The following is a 23,857-nucleotide window of genomic DNA, read 5'->3' as shown; positions in this document are numbered from 1 at the left end:
TAAGGTTAGGTTCAGAGAAAGTCAGCCAAATCATTGGACGTTATTCTGCTACGTATGTGCGTCCACAACGCCGTCGCCTATAAACACACACACACAAGCACGCACGTGATCAAACAAAGCGTGCACAAGGATGTGATAAAGGGAAAAAAAGTTACACAAAGGCTTTGTTACAGACATCTTTTCCCCACCCACTGATCAGCTGGAGAGTCCTGAATTGCATGGGGGGGGGGGGGGGGAAGCAACATAAAGCGAGGGAGAGATTTGATTTGGAGGCGGATGGGCTGTGGTATAGGACTCCCTCCGCCTCAAACCCACCGACAGGAAGCCAGACAGAGAAAAACTAGCTGCATTTTCACATTAGCATAGCAATTCCATACAAACAGGGGGGGGGGGGGGGGGGGGACTAAAGGTCAGTTGCACACAAGGAAGTAGGAAGGAGCTCCTGAAAGAGCTTTGGGTGGAGGTCTAAAAACAAACACACTGATTTAAAGTAGCTCGGAGGAAAGATGCAGCGGAGCTTTTTAAATGACTGCAGCTGCTGATATATGTAGGATCCAGACAAACCTATTTCATATGCTACCGTCAGTAGATGCGACTTATTATTGAGATTCATACGAGTAAACCTAAAGGTCCTGTTTTAAGCAAAGGTTCACGACTGTTTTCTGTGCCCTTTATGATGTTCGCCATTCAGTAGTGTCTGATTTCTCAACTGTTTTCCGGTTTGGAAAGCATTTTTAATGCTCGATAAAGTCATTGCAAACTGGCCTATTTTTCTGAGATTGTTGCCTGGGCTGAAACAGACGAGCCAGAGCGAAGGGCAGACGAGGGTAGCTTGTGAACTAATGCAACCTTTAAATGAAGAAGAAATAAGACTTGGATCAACTGAAGGGATGAAGGAGTGGAGTAGAGGCGATGAAAATCAGGAAGATGAATGTTAAAGTGAAACTCAGAGGCACCAGAGGACAGAAAGAATTAAGCAGAAGTGTTTAGATGTGGGAGCTCTTGAATTCGATTTAAAACTTCTGAAGTGGCTTCCCCCAGTGAAATGAGGGGGGAAATAAATTCTTGATGTTTTGTTGTTGGCAAAGCGCTATGATGAGGAGTTATTAATGCATCTGACATTTGGACGCATATTCAATTTGATAACGACATATTTTTGAATCTATAGAATATATGATCTCGCTGCCCCTGCATTTGCATCCCATACCTCGGAAAGCTTTTTCCAGCACTCTGCCAATCTGCCTATCATTAGGCAGATCAGGTTATCACCCCCCTCAGATTCAATCTTACCCGCTGTCACAAATGTCACTGCCTCTGAGCAGACACATGTCGTGCGATGATATATCGGTTGTTGAAATAAGATGGGGAAAGAGATTTTAAATCAGTCTGCTGTTCCCTGCGGGGGTGTAGCTCTGGCTTGACTTCAAAATTTCTAAAATAGAGAAACGGAGAAATGTTCAGCATCCGGAGAAAGTGGGACACAGTATGGGAGAACTGATTACCAATGCATTCAGATTATGAAAAGAGGAGATACTTGAGCTAACACCAGCTCCGGATTTCAAATGCGCTCTCACTCCATTTGAAAGTTAAGTCAATTGGGAGAGTTAAGTCATATTTTAGCCACTGCCATCCCAAAACCGTTGAGTCTGTTAGACCCGGATTCTTCCGTTTTGAAGATGAGTTATTGATTTGTTAAAATAGACTCGTGAAGCCGCCACATGCAGCATATGTCACAGTTTCAACGAAGCCTCCTTTTAACAGAAAGCACCGCTGCCGTGGAATGTCTCCTTGCATGGGGGGGGGCAAGAGAAGGTGAACGTGTGAGGGGTGAGTGGCAGATGAATACCTTTCTTCTTCGCTGCATTTTGTACTGTACACTGATTTACTACAGTGAGACAGGAGACAAAGCGAGCAGAGCGTCTCTGTGTTGATGTCTGTCCACATTCTAGCCTCTTGAAACCAGAGCCAGACTCGCTCTCAGACCTGCTCTAACACCACTGGGCTGCGAGATCCTCCACACGACACACACACACACACACACACAACGCTACTGTATGTCTAACTCCATTTGTTCATTTGAAAAATTGTATAGACTTTTTCTGTTCACCTCCATGCGTACCTCTGTCCATGCTGTGTCATGTCGATAGCCCTCCTTGCCGGTACGGGCGAGCCTCCGTCTGTGACACTGAGGACCTCCATGGACTTCCTCTCTGGTCTCCTCTTGCCATGACGGTTCAACATGGGAGAGTCCACCCGCTTCTTTGGGGGATCTGTGCCAATCAGTGAAGCAGATCGATTGAGAATCCACACAATTCACCCGACGTCGAAAACGTCTCAGCATTGAGCGCGTTGCATATGTGTGTGAGTGATGTTTGGCGCTGATCACATTGGCACGTTAACTAATAGTGAATAAGCAATGGTTTCCTCCCAGACCTTGAGCTAATGGTCACTGTATTGACTGTATCACATTCACTGAAGAGGGAGTCTATTAATCAAAATGTCGGTATCTACCAGCACACGTACTGTGAAATCTGTGCTGCGTTGTGGTGTACGAACGGAAGAATACCTTCTTTTGATGAGTTATTATTTGAACCGAAGCAGTCGCAGCAGACAGTTTTTGAAATTTGGCCGATTGACACCTTCTATTTCTGTTAATATATTTCATTCAAGCTTGTCTATATTCAACAAACAGAAACGGTTCAGATACTGGAAGCATTCATGAGTTACATTCTTGAAGTACTTATTGTCTGAATTGGCTTGCTTCGTCTGCATACAGCCGTCTATTCAATGACTAGATGCAGAGTCATTCAACGTTTAAGAAATTAGTCACAGATATGTGTTTACTGATTTTCTCCCGTTATGCTCTTTTGTTGAATTGTTGTTTTTCAAATCATATTCTATTATGGTTCACTCTTTATCTGCACTCGTCTCTCTGGTCCGAGCCTCACCGATCTCGTTGCGAGGGGGTAGGTTCTGGTCCTCCTGGCTGGGATACCTCTCCTTACGGTCCAGTAACAGGAAGTAGATCATCTTTTCTTGGTTGTCACTGCAAAGAGGAGACAATAACAAAAGTCTACTGAGAAAAAATACAATGGCTTTGAACAAATCTGGGTCATTTCAAACACCAACGTGGAAAGATTACTGAGGCATCCGTATACACAAGTGCGAAAGCTAAAAAATATGACTGTGATTAACATCCTTTCATCTTTTTGGATTCTTTGTGAAACTGCCACTAAAAAGCTTCCGACATTAAAAGAAAAGTTTAGTTTTACAGCTCATTAAGCCGTGATATAATATTCTGCATATAATTTTGAAGGATAAATCTCCATATGCAGAGTCTACTGGTAAGTTAATGAAAGTATCAAAACATTACGAGTTCATCCTTTACTTTCTCTGTAAATCAGGAAGCCTAAAGGGCAATGCTCTCTATGCAAAAAGGCCCAGAGACTGGTCGTCCGTAATAAAGACAGATTGGAAAGCAGCAGGAGGCAAAGAGACAAGGTCCTGCAACTTCAGCTAAAATGAACCAAGGGGAAGGGAAATATAAAGCACAGATTTTACTCCAGTCCAGCACTATTATGGGATGCTCCCAGGAGAAAAAAAGGCAAACGGAAGAGATGGGGAGAGCAGAAAGTGATAGAGTAACGCTAATTTCGTATGAAATTAAAGAGGCCGGGAAAATGTAAAATGGAGAGAAAGGAGATAGAAGACCAAAGCAAATGAAACTACATCTGGATGCCCATATTAATGAAACAACAAGTGTATGAAACACTGCAGGGCAAGATTATTCAGTATAAATGCATATTTACATGAGCAAAATCACACGTGTGACATAAACATAAACAATGGGACCAGTGGCGGCTGGTCAATAGAGGGCCATGGGGCCTGGCCCCACCATGAACCACACGAAAAAAAAGCCAGCACGAGCACTCCTCCTCCAAGACCCGTTTGAGAGGAGAACTTTGGCGGAGATTCTGCAGCCAAAGAGCTGATATCAGATCAGCGTGACCTCACAATCAGACAGCCTACAATCAGACTACATGCGAAGCTTCACTACTAGCTGTACACCAGACAGGTTTGGCTAGCTGGATGACGTCATGCTAATCATTTATTTAGCTTTTTAAAACAACGGGGACGGATCCAGCACGGACAGTTACGGGAGTGAGGGATGAGGAGGTAAGGAAACATGAGAACACCAGGACACACATGAGAACTCTGTCAAGCTACATATTAGACAAAGTGAACATCTTTTATTCTACATAGTTGTCCTCAGTCTCATCTGCTTAACTTGGTCATGGAGGCATCAACATGTAATAGAGATGTTAAATTAACAGTGAAAACTCATCATAGCTTAATTTAACATCAGTATTCATAATTACACTTCATGTTTACTTCTCCTGATCTTTACCTCCTATAACAAGGTCCATAGGGGCATCTCAATAAATAAACATGTTATATAAGTGTTATTTACTGCTTTTTTTCGTGTTGGAATAAATGTTAAATATTTAACTGCCAAGTAATAATGCGTGTTTGATACTTAAATTATTTTGCATTAAATCATACTTGCTTAAATTGATAGGATGGACCTACCTAGAAAATTTTCCACCAGCCGCCACTGAATGGGACCCAGGGGATTGTTCCTGGTGCAAGCCAGGATCAGTTTGTGGAGAATGTATCCAGTGGCAAGCTGTGTAAGTGCTGTGGGATAACAGTTAAGTGATCTATAGCCACTGACATCTAAAGTGACAGCCACAAAGGAGTTCACAAGAGCTGGGGAAAAACCAAGGCCGGCTGTGCACACGGACACATCACCATCCTTCCATTGCAGTACCAACACACAGCCCCATCCTCTTCTCCCCGTCTTCAGCTGCTTTCATTTATTTTCCTTTTTCAACCCACTGTTGCACCTTCTTGACCCATGTCCCCTATGTTTCTCTCATCGCTCACACCTTTTCATTCACCAAACCACACCTCCAATCTTCTTCATCCCACCTCTTTCCCATCCCTCCCTTTTGCCCCTCCGTTTACTCACTCGTCTGAGAGCAGGTCTTTCAGCAGTTTGTTTTTGTCTCTGAAGCAGCCGAGGGAGTGCATGCTGTCCAGTACGTCTGGGTCGATGTCGTCTGCAGAGGGCAGGCTGCGGATGGTCACCTTCCTGGGCACAGGCTGCTCTGGCTCTGGTTCGTTCTTCCCTCCTCTGGGAATGCAAAGACATCACAACACAATTAGCCTTCTTTGTCCCTACTACTGTGAGTCTGGCTACATTGACAAACACCATTTTACACAGCTTACATTAGAGGCAATATGCATCTCACTTTGCAGATTTACAGATTCAATAAGTATGTGCGGTAAACAGAATATGTAGTGTTTCTGTGATTGTTTGCCTCTTGGTTGGAAGTTTGCCTCATTATGATCAAGGTTTTACATTATGAAACTGTCGTATTTTCCCCAGGTGTAGTCATTATGCATGAAAGCTTCAGGGGGGGAACAGGGGTCGTCATGCTCGCCAAGACGTCGAGTTGCTGGAACGTTTTGCAATCTCTCCGTCTCCTCCTGGCTTGTTTTCCAAACTTATTTTCATCATTATCCCCTCCTTCTTACCAGACACTCTCCTAGTTATGCCACTTTTATTTGTCTCTCTTTTGTCCGTCTGTATCTAGGGAGTGCACTAGCAGGACTTTATTCTTTGGGATTTAAAATGAAAGGATAATCCGCACTGACACAACGTTTTTGAGGGTTTCTGGAACATTCCACATGTCAGTTTCAAAGAACAGATTCATCTTCAATATCTAGAAATACACTAATACACACACAGACGCAGTAATGAAAAAATAAAACGTATACACTGACATGAGCCTAACGTGTCACCCTCTTTAAACTTATTATGTATTAGATTGTAGTAATTCTAGCTCGGTGTACCAAATCATCTGGGAACTGAGTGCATGTTTGTCTGCTGGCCATCATTAGTTTTCCTGGTGAAGACAGCTTGGCCTGGCGCTATCCTTTCAGCACCACTGCTCTGCTCAGCTGCAGATAGTTCGGATGCTCACCAGTAAAACGAATAAACAAATGGCCTTATTTGAATTTGTAGAAAAAAAGAAAGAAATCGAGCTTGTGTGATTTCACCATGTGTCATTTTTACCCACCACTGTCAAGCTGCCTCTAGGAAAAAGTCAATGGCACATTTGAAAGACAAAACCTTCCCATCTCATTCATTTATTCAGTCACTTGGCCAGCCAGCCTGCCATGCAGAGGTGGACAGCCTAGCAACTTCCTCACTGGCAAAAAATCCCATTACATTCGTCTTCTTTCCCAGCTCTTCTCTGGTCTTCTCTTGTTTCTTTTATCAGTCTTGCTGCCTGTTCGCATGATCTTTCAGTACATGACAGAAACCATAACTCGACCCCTTCTCAGGGCTTACAACTTCCTGTCATGATTTATCTTTGATCTTGCCGGGTAAAGACTCTTTGAAATCCTTTAAAAAATCTTTCTTAGAACTTTTTTAGCTATCACTTCTAAATGGTGAAAATCTGATTATTAGAGGGAGGATATTCACATAGAGTCTAACTGTATGTTATATTAAAAAAAAAACACACAAAAAAAACATGTGTTAATGCTTTCGTTCCCCATGTGACTGAACATAGTGTACTATACATGAATCAAAAGATTTATGTTAGCTTAAAAAGGTGGGGCACTCTGTTATCAAAATTAAACGAAGGGTACACCGAGGTTATGTGGGTTTCTCATCCACCACATCCTCGCTTGTTCGCTCTCCCCTACTCCCTGTTCAGTTGACCATATGCTGCACATCCTTTTTCATGCACTACCAATTTACCCCCACATCCCAGAGAGTGGAGTCATGCCCTGCTCAAATATGCTCTCGTGTACAGGGCTGCAACTCAAAGCCATTGATCATGTTGTCGCTCCCCTAAGGTCTACGGCCCCTGCAGAATAAACTAAGAGGGGAGAGGAGGGTTTTAAAAGGAAGGAAAGACAGCGTACTTACATGTACCATGTGTGCTTCTGGATCTGTTCTAACTGTGAAAGACATGACAGAAGAAACAGCAGGTCAGTACACAAGCAGCGTAATGTGTTTGATTTAATTAATTTCATCATATTTTAATCTTTTGCCCGTGTACAGAAATGTTTGGTGCAGAATGGCTTCATTGAACCCTGAGCTTACTGGCTTAATGGAAACACAATAGAACAATACGGCCAGATTGGATGGTGGAAGTAAATAACGAGGCGAATACTGCCAATGGGAGAAAAAAAAACGTATTGAGAAAAAGAGAGCGGTGCAGCAAGAGTATGACAGAGAGGTGAAACCACTGAGTTATAAACATAGAATGCTATCTTCCTCACACAGACTGCTGACCCTACCAAGCCCTCTGGTCTAAAGGGAATCGGCCATTCTCATTCTCTTCCTGTCTCTCGTACTCACACAAACACACTCACTCTCTCAATACTACTTCTTGTTATCACACTTTTAATGTGGCCACTTTGTCACCAACACTATCAACATGGTTTTTGGCCAACAAAGAAACAGCAGGAAGACACAGAAACAGTGAGCAAAAGGGCAACAAAGGAAGATGTCTGTTAGAATGACACCACAGTGTTTCAACTGCCCACAGAGGGAAAACAGGATCAATGTCACTGTCGGGACTTTTTAATTTGCTCATGCTGTTGCTGTGGAACCACGGGAGATACAGATAGCAGCTCTAATTATTGTCACTTATTCAGAAGCATAGTTGTTGTCTCAATGTTTCCACCATCCCAGCGGATTTACCTCTGTGCTCCATCACTGATGAACGCCTTCTTGTGATACTAGTGCAATCACAGAGCAGGCCAGGCTGTGGTTACTGACGAGAGGTACATCTTTCTGTGCTTCCACAGAGGTCATGGTATTGATGGAGACACCCTGCCTGTCAGATACAGGTCAGTGGGTGACTTACTCCTACCCCCACTTTTATTAAAGGCCTGGAGGCAAGAGACTGATATCACACGCAGGGTTGAAAGTGACGTGGTTTGAAATTCGGAATCACGTCAATCAGTCTCTGAATGTGACAGTACCAATTCCAGCTGCTTTCACTCAAGCGGAGGAGAGTGCTGCTGTAACAGCGGTTTGCCTCGGTATGAGTATGAGTTCAGGTATGTTTATATCTGCGGGCTGTATAAATAATGTTTCATGCAACTTGTGTATGCAGGTCTGCTAAGTATGCGTGTCTCAATATGGCTGTTTATTAGGGCAGGGAGGGACATGCTGTAAGGGTGGGCAATGGGAACCACCAGAAGACTACATTGCAGGGACGAGAGGGGGTTGCAGCTCAGGGGAGACAAAGCTTCAGTTAGGGGAGATGTGGTAACACGTATTCAGCCAGAGCAAACCCCAGTGCCAGGGCTCTGATCCAGCGGGGACTGCCTTGACTCCCTGCCGGATCAGGAAACTTCCTGTTGCAGCCAGGTCATTTTCTCATTTCTAACACTTTGGATTTAATCCAATGAACAAACCTTCAAAACACACATGCACGTCACATCAACGTGAGCCCTCTGAGGCAGCTCTACTTCTTCTTCATCCTCTCATGTTGGACTGAGAGCGGACAAGAGAGTGACTCACGATCGCCTCTCCAGAAGCAACAAGTAGTATAACAAGAGAGGATGGACCGGGGCTAGCTGATTAGCATGCACAGTTCAACGGATATCTCAGCAACACAATACATAGAGGTCTTTGACATTTCTCAGTGACACACAAAAACACACACACTTCCTTTATTTTCATTCCGACAACCTCTGCACTCCATCTGTGCCGCCCCTATGGATATATTATATGCCTGTGATGAAGTGCTCTTTAATAATATAATAAGCTACCAATCTTCTTCATTGGCCAGGGATCACCAGGACGCAGATCTTTCCAGGGTGACGGTGCTCATTTCAATACCGAAGCTGAGACTGTGTTGAGGCGGCTGGCCCTGTCGCCTATGGGGCCCCCAGACTACACAGACAGGAAATGTAGAAAGGCTTTTATTGGGCTAAGCTCCTTAAGCCTGGATACGTGCCCTCCCACTCAAGACTCGAAGGGGCCTCGGCTTTGTGTGTGTACTTGTGTGAATCTACTAGCAAAATGTAATTAACCCGAGGAGACAACAGACATACTGAAACAGAGCTGGTAGTTGTGGTCTGATTACCTTATCGATTAGATTCAACAAGCTACAGTTGACATCATTCTGAAAAATAATCCCTCGCAAAAGATATGGTCCTAATGATGCCACCCCCCCCCCCCCCCCCCTTGGGTGCATCTGTCTTGTGCCTGACTGGATGGTCACCACTAAACTCCAAGAACGCTCAATCTAACATGGCTATTTGACATTCTGGGAGGTTACAACACATCCCCAGAGCTCTGGTCGGTGCCCCCGTGCACAGGAGGGGGGCCGGGGAGGGAGCATATTTTCTCCCAGAAGCTCAGTCTGTGTGTAAGCCTTTGTCGAGGACAGCGCTGGAGGCTGCTGGACATATCTGGTGGATCTCAGGGTGACCTGTCCTCGTCAGGGAGAGAGAACAGAAAAATACAGCATATAGTGTACATACAGCATACCAAAGAGGTGGTCTTTCAAGTCAACGTTTCGACATTGCCGTTCATCTCAAGGGCTGTACCTTCAAGATGTAACCTCTCCCACAAGTGAGCGTCTCTTTCTTTGTAGATTTCCGATCTTTTGTTTTTTTTCTGGTGTTTTTAACATTCCTGTTATGTAAAGTCATTCTGGCACTGTGAAAGATAGCTCAGGCATGGAGAAATCGAGCATCAGCATCCACTCAAGGTTGGTGTCACCACATTTGCTTTCTGGCAAGTGCATGAAAATTGTTTTGTTTGCACCGATTAAAAAAAAAACACCTGGAGAGCCCGGAGGGGGGTGCATGTGTGTCAAACTGCGGGGTTTGTATTTTGTGCATGTGTGCAGAAACAATAACTTCAGAGCGTGTCTGTATCTCTGCGCGTCGTCTGAATGTGAAATGCAGGACATGAACAAAGGGCAGCAGCATCTCTGTGTGAAGTCTGTACTTTTTGAGATCTCTGGCCACTTTCATTATTTACATTTCCCTTTGTCCACCTCTCTCTCCAGCACACCCCGACTCTCTGCCCTTCACAATCCTCTGTTTTTGCGTTATCCTCCAGCCACCTCGCCAAGGTGATCAGTTGCTGTGTGGCGATGGACCGGCACTGTGATGAGTACACTGAACAGTGCAGAGGGAGAGTACACAAACAGCAGTCCTCTCCTGAATTCACACACCACACTTGAAAAAGAACTCAAACAGAATCAGAGATGAGGCGAGACAAAGGCTTTTGGAACATAGGGGGGCAAAGAGTAAAGCAAGAAAAAGACAATGGCTGGCTTGGCCTATACTGCTGTACCAAAGCTGAAAACTATTGTCTAAAATAGCATTGCATGTTGTAGTATGAAGGTTTCCCTCAATTGAAACTAAGAAGCCAAGCTCAAAGCATGAAAAACAGCCAAAGACCAAAAGCACACAAATATGTGAACATAATCATAATGGTGTCTTAATGAAACGGACCGTTAGTCTTTTGGTGGCATCCACTTCAACCATTCCACGGAGGAGGTTCTGACAGTCTGGAGGGATGAAATGTGGCATGTGAAACACTCCCAGCTTCACCTTCTCCAGCAGATTCCTCAGGTTGTCGTCATCAAACGGCAGGGCACCCTGGAGAGATGTAGGAAGAGAGCGGCGAGTGAAAACAGGGGAAATAAATTGGATGTGGTGAAGACAAAGATGTCGGAACAAAAGTAGAGAAGACACAGTTTGCACTTGTTTTAATGGCGGCATCAGAAAATAAGCCTTCACCCGATCGAGGGCAGAAGAAAAAAGAATGACTAACAAGGCTCGCTAGAGGAAACAAAACCATGCTTTCTCAACTTGTTCGAGTCTCCAATTAGAGCATTCCGCCCTCAGCCACGATGAAAAATAAATAATAAACAGCGGTGAGCTGAAAACTGGGCTTTTTCTAATAATTACCCAGCGTTCTCATTTACCCCGTTCATTTAGCATTCGCTCATCAGAGTCATTTATCAGAGCGAGCCGACACCTCACAGATGTGGCTGTTTGATGAATGACAACCACCAGAAGACAAGATGGAGGGGGAGAGTCAGAGGAAAAGGGGGAGAAAGACAAAAAGAAAGGCTGAGAAATGAAGTGAGGTATAGAGAAATAAGGGGGGGGGGGCTTGTGTAACAGATGATCTGAGAGCAGCCTAACTGCTGGGGAGTATGCGTGTCTCCCACAATCAGACAAATGGTTATCTCGCAGCTAGACGACAGATCGAAGCAGGAGAAAGACAAAATTCATCTGTAGTCAAACCGCGTCGGGTAGAAACTTTTGTGTGGAGCAAGAGAAGTATGGTCACAATGGAGACAACAGTAAACAACATTAGGTTTACGCAACACAAGAGTACAACGGAGACTGTCCTTAATACACACACACACGCACACACACACACACACACACACACACACACACACACACACACACACACACACACACACACACACACACACACACACACACACACACACACACACACACACACACACACACACACACACACACACACACACACACACACACACAGATGAGACAGAAAGAAACTGAGTGAGAGAGAAAGAGGCAAAACCAAAGACAAACACACAGGGCCTGTGGCCAAAAGCCGCCCCGTCAGCGTTGATATTTATTTTGGGCTGTCTTCTTTCAGTTTTGCTGTGTGAATTATTCATGGAGCAGGAATGTGTAGGAATTACAGTACAGCTGTCGATGAAACAAAGCTTCAGGGCTGCATGGCTGGGGAACCATAGGCATAATGTAAGGCAAGGCAAGTTTATTTGTATAGCACATTTCAACAACAAGGTAATTCAAAGTGCTTCACATAAAACCATTAAAAGCATCAAAACATAAGGCAAAAGAAAAGGAGATTTAAAAACAATTAAGAACATTCATTAAAACATTAAAAAAACAGTGCAAGAAATAAAATGCAGTAGTAAAATGCAGAAATGCAGGAAATTGATGAATATATTAATTGAACGTGGTTCAATTAAAGGCAGCAGCAAACAGAAAGGTCTTCAATCTTGATTTAAATGAGCTGAGGGTCTCAGCAGACCTGCAGCTTTCTGGGACTTTGTTCCAGATATGTGGAGCAGAAAAACTGAACGCTGCTTCTCCATGTTTAGTTCTGACTCTGGGAACAGAAAGTAGACCGGTCCCAGACGACCTGAGGGGTCGGGATGGTTCATAAGGTAGCAGCAGATCAGAGATGTATTTTGGCCCTAAACCATTCAGTGCTTTGTAAACCAACAGCAGGATTTTAAAGTCAATTCTTTGTTGGACAGGAAGCCAGTGCAAAGACCTCAGAACTGGAGTGATGTGATCCACCCTCCTGGTCTTAGTGAGGACTCGAGCTGCAGCGTTCTGAATCAGCTGCAGCTTTCTGACGGACTTTTTACAGAGACCTGTAAACACACCGTTACAGTAGTCCAGTCTGCTGAAGATAAATGCGTGGACAAGTTTTTCCAAATCCTGTTGAGACATAAGTCCTCTAATCCTTGATATGTTCTTCAGGTGATAGTAGGCTGATTTTGTAATTGTCTTGATATGGCTGTTCAGGTTGAGATCTGAATCCATAACTACACCTAGATTTCTGGCTTGGTTTGTGGGTTTTAACATCAGTGACTGAAGCTGAGCGGTGAATGTAGCTGGAGAATAGACCTGATCATGGATACAGCATTGCATGTGGATAGAGGATAATGAACAAAAAGATGCTTCTATTCTCTGATCTTCTCTTGCGCAAGAATTTCAGCTTGAGGGCGTTTCTGCAACATTTCTCCAGTAAGACCTTCTAAGTGATACGATTTGGAATTTAACTTCCTGAACCCTGAGTTTCTGGTTGAGGCTCCGTCGCAGCTTCAAGATGGCCCCATCTTCCCATTCCATTACTGTAAGGTCAACCTCAAGTCAACAGCCGGAGTGCAACGCTGGGAATGTCCTGTCACCAGGCACACGTGCTCTCTGCCTTTGAACTATCACAGCTGTTAGAAAGGCTGGACCTACTGCTTGGCTATGAAGGCCAGGCAACACTTTACGATTACATTTTGTGTCGTCATTTTCCTTTGGAGGATTTTAAACTGCATGTCAGTCTTATCGCCGTCAGTTAGTGAAGAAGGAGCTGACACTCACCACCAACAGGGCAAAGAGAATGACCCCACAGCTCCAGACGTCTGCTTTCCTCCCGTCATACTTCTCTCCCTAAGGACAAGAGAGTGTTTGTTAGCGGGTTAGGGCAAAGTGCCAGAGTTGGTTAAAATAAGATGATGCGCTATGAAAAGAAGCAAACAACATGATGTAGTGAAAAATGACTCACCCTGATGACCTCGGGACAGGCGTAGTGTGGAGATCTGTTGGGAAAAAAAACAAACAAAAAAGTGCAAACGGGGATTAAATTGAGGGATTAACATAAAGGAAAGAAAACTCTTGGTTACCTTTCCATTTGTACTGCTGTCCTGCAAAGTACGTCAGGGTTATACAATCACAACAGACATCAAACAGTCATACACCACTGTGTAAAAAAAGTGAAAAGATCAATTTCGGCAGACAATAAATGTCTCAAGTGAGCATAGATCAAGATGTGCTTGAGGAGTTTAGACACCCTGAGGGTGGTTGGATGTCCTCCCGCTTGCTCACTCAAGGGCATCCTCTCACAGCAGACAGTGAACAGACACACTAATCTTTACTGCACCTGGACGGGCTGACAGTAAACCCAATGCCTGGATTGACACATCAATATCGTATGAAGATTCATGGAGCTCCAAAAGCCACTGGTCATGAAACTCTATGGAGTGACTTGTCATTCTATACATACACAGTGGTGCTGTTGTAGTTCTTTGACATTGCCAGATTGACAAATCCAGCCCCTTGAAATAAAAGGAAATGGGTAATAATAAGTGCTTTCCGTCAATATAAAATCAAAATACCCTTCAGCTCCAGGATGGTTTTTTTGTTTCTCTGATTTTGGGGAAGGCTCTGCACTTTCTCGACATGCCCACATGTGACGGCAAACAGAAAAGCAAATCAAGCACCTGTCTCTCCCCAAACCCCTCAGCCTGATGATACGTCTTCCGCCTCCTTCTCCCGCTCAGTCTAATCTAACACCAGGATATCTGGCTCCAATGAGAGACTATCTGAAGTCTGTAAACAGGGCGCTCATTAGGTCTGTTGTCGTCCTGTGTACTCATGAATACCAGCCCCGACGGCGCGGCTTCCTCTGGCTGTCACAATACTGGCCGATAACAAACACTGCCGGCGTGTCACCGGGAAGCTCAAACACGATGAGCCTATGCAAATACGGCCCTCCTGATTGCAGGTGTCATCGTGCATCATGCAGATGAGCGAGGAATGAAAATACAAAAAAACGAAAAATGAAAAAAAAAAACAAGCCTGAGATTTGCAGTAGTTGTGCCACGGCACACCAGCCACAGCTGGAACAAGCATGAGTGTAAGCTCATTAGCTGCAGGGGCTTTAGGTGGCAAACACTAGGGTGAAGGTACAGACTGGAAACAAGCATCCGAGCTGAATCCTAATTTGTGAATATTAGAACACTAAATCAGTCATATCATCTGAGTATATGCTTCGAAATGTACTCATCTCTCTTCTACTCCGACCCATAATTCTATGGCTTACTTTCCATATGTGTCCACATTAGTCGGCTTTTAAAAACTTTTCCACACTGAAACACTCCATAGGCGTCAATCTCTTCACGTGGGACTCTTTTAAACTACCAAAGTCATGCGGCGAGGATCCATGAGTATTCATGACCCTTCTTTCCTGTTGTGCTCTACCTCCGTTTAATGGCCTAATTTAATTAGAGTCGTAAATAAAGTTCATTTAATTGTATCATATTAAAATTCTGGCCACAATAATAGCCCATATGTCAGGAAATTTATATCATGATAAAAATCCATTTCTGCTCACACCAGGAGTTCAGATTATAGAGTAGATTGCTGAGGATGAATAGAGAGCTTTAACAGCCACTTCTCCCTGACCAGAGTGAAAAATGCAGTCTTTTGCAGTGTTTTGAAGAGCACACACACAACATGGCCTACTGTTTGTCAGGAGAGTATCATGAGCTCTAGAGGTATGAGCATGGAGCAGCGTCGAGCAGTGTGAGCAAGCAGCAGTATCGGCCGGCAATATTGCGGAGACACTGAGACGCGCAGCTCATCTTTATGAAAATTCATCTTTTTAAACCAAATGTGTGCGGCTCCTCGCGGCTTACAAGATAATTTCCTCTCATCAATCAAAAGTAACGGAACTAAACAAACAGCAAGCACTGATGAACTCACAGCTGGGCTTACGCAGAGAGCGAGAGAGCGAGAGAGAGAGAGCGTGTGTTCCTGGACCCATATTTGTAATGTTCTTGTCAATGCCTGTGCTCGTCTATGCATGTGAATATGCCTGCATGTATTCGTGCACGTGCTAGGAGGCTCCCCCTACTCTACCTGGGGCGAGTCAGTCTCATCTTCACTCAGCTCCATTACCCCGTGGCAAATGGAATACATTTGTGTCAGGCTACTGCATGGTGAGAGGGGGCCAGATAAATGCGTTTAATTAAAAACTGTCATATCTACACTTAGAGATGGGACAGTGAGAAGAGCATGAATAATCAACAACCACACATGCAGTGTATGGCACATTCTCATGTGTTAGGCAAGACACACACACACACACACACACACAGAGAGAGAGAGCAGCATGCAGTGATGGAGCTGAGAGTGGAACGAAAAATGAACTTCTTTGCTTAGCTGTGTGTGTGGCCTGCATCTGTGCAGCTGTGAGACAGCTCTGTGTTCTCACCAGCAACAAGTATCTTCAGCACTTTGCAAATGTATGCGGGGGACTAAGCAGACGCACTGCACCTGGATCAGGTCGAAGCATTGGTCCGAGTAGAAGCTGAATGCAATAAAATACAGATACAGTTGATCTACACTCGGATACTGCAAAAAGGCTGAGTAAAAAGCGTCGCATCCTGCCGCCTTTCTAGGAAAAGGAAACACTTCAGTGTGGTCATCATGGCTGCAGAATGACTCAATCTTGCACATTTCACTTGCAGACAGCAGTGCACTCTGCTCTCAGTTGTCCCGATGTCTACCGATGAGTCATGAGAGCTTAGGCACTGCGCTACTGCCGGAAAAAAATTATGCAACAGTTTCAACTGCTTGTGTGCGAGTGCATGCACATGCTTAAATGTCCGTGTGTGTGTATTATAGACAGGGAGTCAGAGACAGACAGAGAGACAACCATACAAGCAGAGGACAAAGGGTCCTACAGGTCAGGGATGAACTAAGCCTTGCCAGAGCTGTGTGTGTCTGTGTTTGCGGGATTGCATGTATGCAAGTGTGTGTAATTTCAGTTGCGCTTGATTTGGAGGTATAATATCAGATGGGGACAGATGTCACAGGGCCTCTCTATCTCCCAGCCCTGCATGCAGTACCAGAGCAAAGATTCTCCTAGAGACATCCAGATCACAAAAAAAAGACAACATGGTTTACATCTATTGGGTTATTAATAACACCAGAGCTTGATTTAGATGTCTGTCACAGATTTTTTAAATCCACAGATGACGCACATCACGATGTTTTCTTGCGCGGCTTCTCGTGAAGCATAATCTCCAGGGTTCCATACAAATCACAAACTCTGCTACATTCTCGATGTGTCATAAGCCCAGTTAAGAATTGGCTGGGCTTATGTGTTGACATCTCATCTCCAGCCTGAATTCCAGGTAAGTGAGAGTGAAATAAAACTCGTTTTGTGCAGCAGTGAAATCTTCCTGTTAATCCATGCTGTCACTGAGTTTATGAACCGGTAACCACAAGTAAACCATCATCAACTGAGTTGTTTCTTTTATTGACAGATGTGACTGTGCTCTGTTCACTACGCTGCAGGGTTAAATAAAGCCACACAAACACTCTGGAATGGATGACAATATTAGAAAGAGTTTGAAAGAGACTTCTCCTGCGAGCGAAATCATTGCGGTCTTGTGGGATTGATGGTCGTGACCGGCAGATCATAAAACCCAGCGTCAGCTATAAGGAGACAGAGAGCAGTAAAGTGTGGCCGTGGCCTCGGCCCTGCTCACAGCCAGATAGCACTCTCTGTGAGAGACACCAACAGCCTCTCCTCAAGAGATCAACACGGCACGATAGCAGAGGCTTTGAGAACACGGCACCTCGCAGAGGGCTTGATAGCTCCACTCACCATTCTCTATTGCTCCTCCACTCTCCTCTCCATCCCTCTCTGCTGTATACCGGCAGCTCCATGTGCCCTCCAACTATGTCCTATTTTTTTTACCTTCAGGACATTTTTTGAATCATCTAAATTTCAATTTGCAGAGGATGGGAGTCAGACACTGCAGCTATATCACTTACCCGCAGCTGGTTTCCAGCAGACTGTCTCCGACCTGAAGAGAGGCCATGCCGAAGTCTGCTATCCTGATGTTGTTCTTTTCATCGAGCAACAGGTTCTCAGGCTTCAGATCCCTGTGGCTGAAAGAGAGCGAGACAGAAAACATGTTCATGAAACATGAAAGAGTCCATTATAGGTTATATAAACTAGGGAAACAGAGGAGAAGACGTGCTACATAGTCTGTCAAACACCTGTGGATCCACATTGGTGCACACAACTGTGAACAACGCAGCATCTTAACCTCCTCCGCTCAGCAACACCTCTCTCTTTGATCGGTCCATGCTGAGGATAAGGGGCTCCCACCTCAGCGCCGGGCTGGTACGAGGCGTGACAGCCCCCTGCCGTGTCCTTTTCTCCTTCTGTTTCCCTCCCTCTTTACCCCTCTTCCCAGTCCTCTCATCTCCCAGACAGCCACCAGCAAACTGGCAGAGCAAAGGGGAGACGGCCGCAGAGGTGGTGTTCGTTAGCTGCCATTTATTACCGCCAACACAGCGAGGGGGATAATATCCAGCGGACATCGTCTCCTTCCTTTAAAAGGCTCATTGAGAGGAAGATCTTTCTCATATCGCGTACGCCGTTGCTGTGTCGGAGGTTAAAATCTAAATTTTGACGAGTGACTGTTCAAAAGCAGAGACTTGTTCGTGTTTTATCGTGAATTTAACATCTCTTCAGGGGTCGAGGGTTGTATCACATCACACTGTGCATTTCTTGTGATATATACCAAGGCTGAGGGAAGCACCGTAGACAATGTTCATACACTGATATCTATCCTTTTTATAAATACATTGTAGGTGTGTGGAAACAAACAAGGAGTCGAGTATTCCCTTTGGCTGCACCTTGTGGCCGTTTATTTCCATCCATACAAAACATAAGACACATTCACTTCCTGTCACCCTTTAACCACCTCTGTCACCAGGGTTACGCCCCTTTCCTTAAAGGGGCCCCGTGAATTCGGTCGTCCCCTACATGCCTCCCTCCAGAATTCACCAACTCCCGAGATTAGTCCCAACCATTAATGTTTGGGGGCCCGGATCAACCGACCAGCCCGACTCCGTGTCTCTGGGGCCGGAGGCAGAACCACCGTTGAAGGCCCCCTCCGGGTCCTGTCGTGCTGAGGTGGGAGGGCACGAGGCCGCCCCCGCCGTGGGGGTTCAGCCAACCATACAGGTTGGTCCAGGTCCAGATGTGCTGGCTTAAGGCGGTCCACCGACACGTAGTCCAGCTTGCCGCCCATGTCGACCTTGCAGGTTTTGTCTCCGGTCTCCAGCACCCGAAACGGCCCGACGTAGGGGGGTTGAAAGGGTCCACGGTGGCCGTCCTGGCGAACAAACACATACTCCGCTGACCTGAGGCTGGACGGGACGTATGACTGTGGAAGGCCGTGCTGCGACGTGGGCACTGGTTTGAGTTGATCCACCAACAGCCCATAAGCGCATAGGAAATCCGCGCCAAGCAGGGGAATGGCAATTTTGGCAGTAACAAAGTCCCAGCTGAAACGCTGCCCCATAAAACACAGCTCCAGGCACCGTGTCCCAAAAGTGCGTATGGGGGTACCGTTCGCGGCTTCCAGCGGGGGGCCCTGCCCGTTTGTCAGCATGTCCACCCGCGATGCAGGCACAATGCTCCTCTGCGCCCCCGTGTCGCAGAGAAAGCGCCGCCCGGAAACGTCGTCCCGGATGAACAGCAGCCTGCCTTCCCAACCGACGCTCATGGCAGTCACTGAGCGCCGGCCCTGGCATTTCCCATCCTGCCGAAACTGCATGGTGAACGGCACCTTGTAGCCCGTGGCCCAAACCTTGCATGGTAATAGCACAGGCCGGTAGCTCCCCGCCGTTGGGCTTGGGCCGGCCTCAACGCGGCCGTGTAGCTTTGTTGGCCCGCCAGAAAGAACTTATCGGCCTCCTCCCGACAATCGGTAATTCTGGTGTTGGCCAAAGCGGCCCGCACCTGCAGCGGGAGCTGATGCAGAAAAAGTTCCGTAAACAGAAACTCCGGCTCGTGTTTACCTAGCAGCGCTAACATTTTGTCCATTAGCTCCGACGGCTTGCTGTCGCCGAGGCCATTCAGAGCAAGCAACCGGCGAGCCCGCTCAGAGTCCGAAAGCCCGAAAATGTTCAACAGCCGGTCTTTCAGGGTATTGTACTTATCCCTCTCTGGCGGATTTTCCAGAATGCTCACCACTCTGCCTGCTGTCGAACTGCCGAGAGCCGCCACGACATAATAATATATTGTCGCGTCCGCTGTAATGTCTCTGAGGGCGAACTGTGCCTCCTTAATATCCTTAAATATGTGCATCCTTGCTTACCTCCCCCTCTGCATTTTGTAATCAGGGGGAGAGTTATAGAGCCACGGGGCTGTCAGCATGTCATGATCTAGACTTTCATCTTCTCTTTAGACTCATGATAGAAAGGGGAGAGGAACAATAGCTGGATTCGTCTGCCTTTGAAGAGTGCCTCATCACACTGGACGTTTAACCTGAGATGACATCAGCTGCTGTACAACTCCTTTCCTGTCCTGAGGGATAAGCTGTCAGCTGGTTTGTTATCACACTGGCAGTGTCTGTGATCCCTGCTATAATTGAAATAAAACACAGATAGCATCTAAAACACTTCTCCCCAGGCTAAAACCTCCATCAATTCACACAACCATCATTTGGAAGTGACGTCAGCAGCCGGCAAGGTAGTCTTTTAGCTAATTCTGTGAACGCACACGAGGAAGGAACAAACCTTTACCGTCGTCAACATGCCTGATTAAGTAATGCTTTAAAAATATCTTTCCTCCCAGCAGATAAATGTTTTAGACAGAAGGCCAAATTGTAACTTTGACTTACACACAAGGGCCAGAAGGAAGTTAAATCATTTGGTGTGACATCAGTGACAAAAGCAACAGCAATGACAGCCCTGATTGTGGCTCGTGTATACAGGACAGTGTTTGCTATCAGATAACCTGCTGATCGTAACGGAATCAGAGAACCACAGTCCCATAGTCATGAATATAAGTGTTCTTAAACTGTCAGCATCAGATGCAAAAATGCACGCTAAATCACTCCCCAAAAAGAGCCATAAACATGGCATTAACATTGTGTAATCACGGGCCTATCACACGTTAAACACAAAGAGCCAAACCACAAGACACTGATCCACAAAAGAAAGAAGGCAACGGCGTATTTATCTGCCGACAGCATCAAGGGGACAAATTGCATCTGGATGCTTTATTGGTCGTCAGGACCCTGGTTTCCATCATAGGACATTAAACTGCCTCTCTGACACATTAGGCCGCACTTTGCAACTGTAATCTTGCTCACACAGCAGGCCTTGCAGCGGGGATATCTCTGTGTTGCACTCATATGTCATACAGGAGGAGACGCCGTTAAATGAATTCGACAGCTGCAATGAGCTTGAATGTAACTCCAGTTCTTCCTTCCAGAAATATGGAAGATGTGCACCACAAGCAAGTCTGGGAGGAATGCCTTTTTTGTTTACTCTAAATGTCATGAATGTATTATTATTTGTGATTTGTGCAGGAAATTAAACAATATAAATGTATTACATATAGAGATATAGTAGAGAAATAGAAAAACACAAAAAGGAAGGGCACTATTTACGGCCGACTATTGTCATTCATCAAGTTAGCATATATTTTTCTATTACATAGTAGGATCTATGGTGCATGCCTCACTGTTCATCGTGCACTACGCTCTTACGATGCCGTTCAGTGTAATTTACAGGGCACACGTGCGTGTCTACATGCTGCCTGAACAAGGTTTGCACCCCCAGTGGGGCTGTTAAGACATGATTCTTGCAATTTAACACCAAGCTCTTAATTGCCTGTGATCATTTGCACGTACCATGCTGATATGTTCTGTTTTACAGAAGCTTGTAATGGGGGTCTGTCCTCTTGGGGCTCACATCCTTATAATATCCCAGACATATTTATGGTGATGAGCAGTGTTGTAACTAAATCCTCATGCCCAAGAAAAATATACTTTTCCCATAGTGAAACATTTGACATTCACCACGTTTAATATTGCCTCTCGTTAAGCCACACAAGATACGTGGCACTAATTAGCTAAACGGGAACACTTGAAACTAACACTAATGGCTCAAATGCATCTTTTTGACGTATTATCATGCTTGGGAAATAGCACACCTGGTTCTGCCTTTTCATGGAGTACTAGAGCTATCCTGGTACCATTATTGTCAGTTGAAGTGGGTTTTTAACAGTCGTGAGCTGAAATGCATCCATTAGCCTCCAGCACACCTCTGTGTCCTCTCTCCATCTTCCCTTTTTTCTCTCAAACGTTCTAAGGCTTCTGTTGACCCAATTAGAGAGAGACCGAGTCATTCACTAAAAACACTTTAAGCCACTATTCCATTGCATTAGCAAAGGAGGACAACATTCGGACTGCAGCCTTAATCGTTCATTAGCCAATGCGGTTAATTGTGCATTAAAATCAATAAGGGATGAGAAAGATAAAGCCTACAGCAGGAGATTGGTGAATGTGTTTTTCTGCAATATTATTCTGGAGTTTATGTATTTTTCTTTCTCAAAGTAGCCAAGTTAATACCACATTTAGAACACAATATATTAGAGGTACAGATAAAAAGCAAGGCCAGGTGGGTTCAAATTGGTGCAACTGGTCACAGACAGTTACATATAAATTAAAGGTCTCTATTATCTTTATTTTACTTTGATAATAACAAGCACATGTCCTTCACTGCACTGCCCCGCACAGTATTTGCACGTTAGCTACTATTCAGCGAAACATTGTTAAAAAGCAACAAATGTAACATATACAGTGTAGTTGGTGTAGTTGATAGTGTAGTCGATACAAACAAAGTATCACACAAAGCAACATTAAAAAGCCATTAGTGGTCACTAAAAAAGTGTCAACTGCCTTCGTACATTGCCCATGCTCTGAATATTGTCTGATTGTGTTATGTCAACTGATGACAACACACTAAATCAACAGAGATTTACTTTAAATGTGAATTGTAATTAGTCAATGAAAGAACAATTTCAGACGCAGACAGTTTGTTCCTTAAGTGCCAAAGTTGAAGCTGTTTCCTCCCATCATATCACCTTTGGTCACATTTGATTTCACATCCTCATCAAGGCCTTCGAAGTTCACTTGGATAGCTAGTACAGTACGTAATGCCTCTTCTCTTTATACTAGTGCCCTACACATGTCAGTAGTCTCCTCCAATATCATTTGCATTTAAACTGGATTAGAACTGAAAGGAAGGCACACAGGATTATCTTTTACACTCAAGCTTTGCCACTCCAGTAACTGGTTCCATCGTGTGCCATCTGGGACACTTCTATCTATTCCTCTGGGCTTTTAAGCAATGCATTGTTGCCTTTAATGCAGTGATCAAAAAGTGGGGATTACAATGATGTCTAGGTTTGCGATAAATAAAGTATTTGCTTTGTTGTGCCAAATCTGTGTGTGCAACCCAGCGTTTGCTCTTTATCCAGAGGAGTTTGACTGAGGAAGATAGGATGAGCAGTGGACCTTCAAGGCATAAACAGACAAGCTGTCAGAAAAGCATTGGAGTGAAGGAGTGGCGTAGATATTAAAAGCCCCTAGCAACATCAGGCATCCAATATCGACAGCCGTGGCATGGCATGGTGGTGCAGAAGTCCTCTTAAAATAGTCCATTGTGCCTGTCAAAAAACGAGATACGAGAATACTATTTATCATTACCTGAGGTAAAACTGGTTCTTTTCGTCACCTTATTCTCCACATAATTGACATTCTTGCTGCACTTCCCCTTACAATCACTAGCCCATTCCCCTGAAATCAAACATCATGAACCAAACCTACTACTTTTCCCTCATCTGACTCCATTTTACCCATCCCCTTTCCATTTCTCTATGCCATCTCCTCTCATCAACTTCCCTCCTCTCACCCGGTTACACCTCAACGCCTTCTCAAGGCTTTAACTGTCTCTGCGGGAGAGGGAAAATACCAGAACATTGTAAAAGACAATTCTGCGTTGTTAGCGGCCATCAGCCATAATGATGATAGGCTATGAGTACAGGCTTTCTGCACGAAGGCAGACTGATAGTCAGATTGTCATCTGAGGAAACTCTCCTAAAACTGTCAACACAAACAGCCACAAGGGCATGGGCTGCTATTGATAGAGGAATGGACGCACAGAGGATGACACAGAGGCTAACATGAACTTCATGCTGTAGAAAGAGGAAAAGATGAGAATCAAAGAAGCTGTGTTGCGGGGGGGGGGGGGGGGGGTGTTTCCATCCGCCTTTATGCCAATACTAAAGTTGGGTGCACCGAGGTAAAACAGCTGGTGGCAAGTTTCCATTACACCATTGCAC

General features: G+C 45.0%; 1 protein-coding gene across 1 annotated transcript in view; it reads right to left on the bottom strand.

The window, feature by feature from the left end:
- brsk2a (BR serine/threonine kinase 2a) overlaps positions 1–23,857 on the bottom strand; it is a gene marked incomplete at both ends in the record, with an annotated part of 151,721 nt that overhangs the window by 12,045 nt on the left and 115,819 nt on the right. Inside the window, 8 exons of the mRNA XM_079265979.1 lie at positions 2,120–2,270; positions 2,949–3,046; positions 5,033–5,197; positions 7,007–7,038; positions 10,567–10,713; positions 13,234–13,302; positions 13,418–13,451; positions 17,479–17,595. Of these exons, the coding sequence (XP_079122105.1) occupies positions 2,120–2,270; positions 2,949–3,046; positions 5,033–5,197; positions 7,007–7,038; positions 10,567–10,713; positions 13,234–13,302; positions 13,418–13,451; positions 17,479–17,595 (813 nt within the window). The remainder of the gene's footprint in view (positions 1–2,119; positions 2,271–2,948; positions 3,047–5,032; positions 5,198–7,006; positions 7,039–10,566; positions 10,714–13,233; positions 13,303–13,417; positions 13,452–17,478; positions 17,596–23,857) is intronic.

Source organism: Melanostigma gelatinosum (assembly GCF_949748355.1).
Source record: "Melanostigma gelatinosum genome assembly, chromosome: 1".
Classification (NCBI taxonomy): domain Eukaryota; kingdom Metazoa; phylum Chordata; class Actinopteri; order Perciformes; family Zoarcidae; genus Melanostigma; species Melanostigma gelatinosum.
The sequence above is the reverse complement of the archived record's forward strand: the minus strand, read 5'-3'. Positions and strand labels throughout refer to the sequence as shown.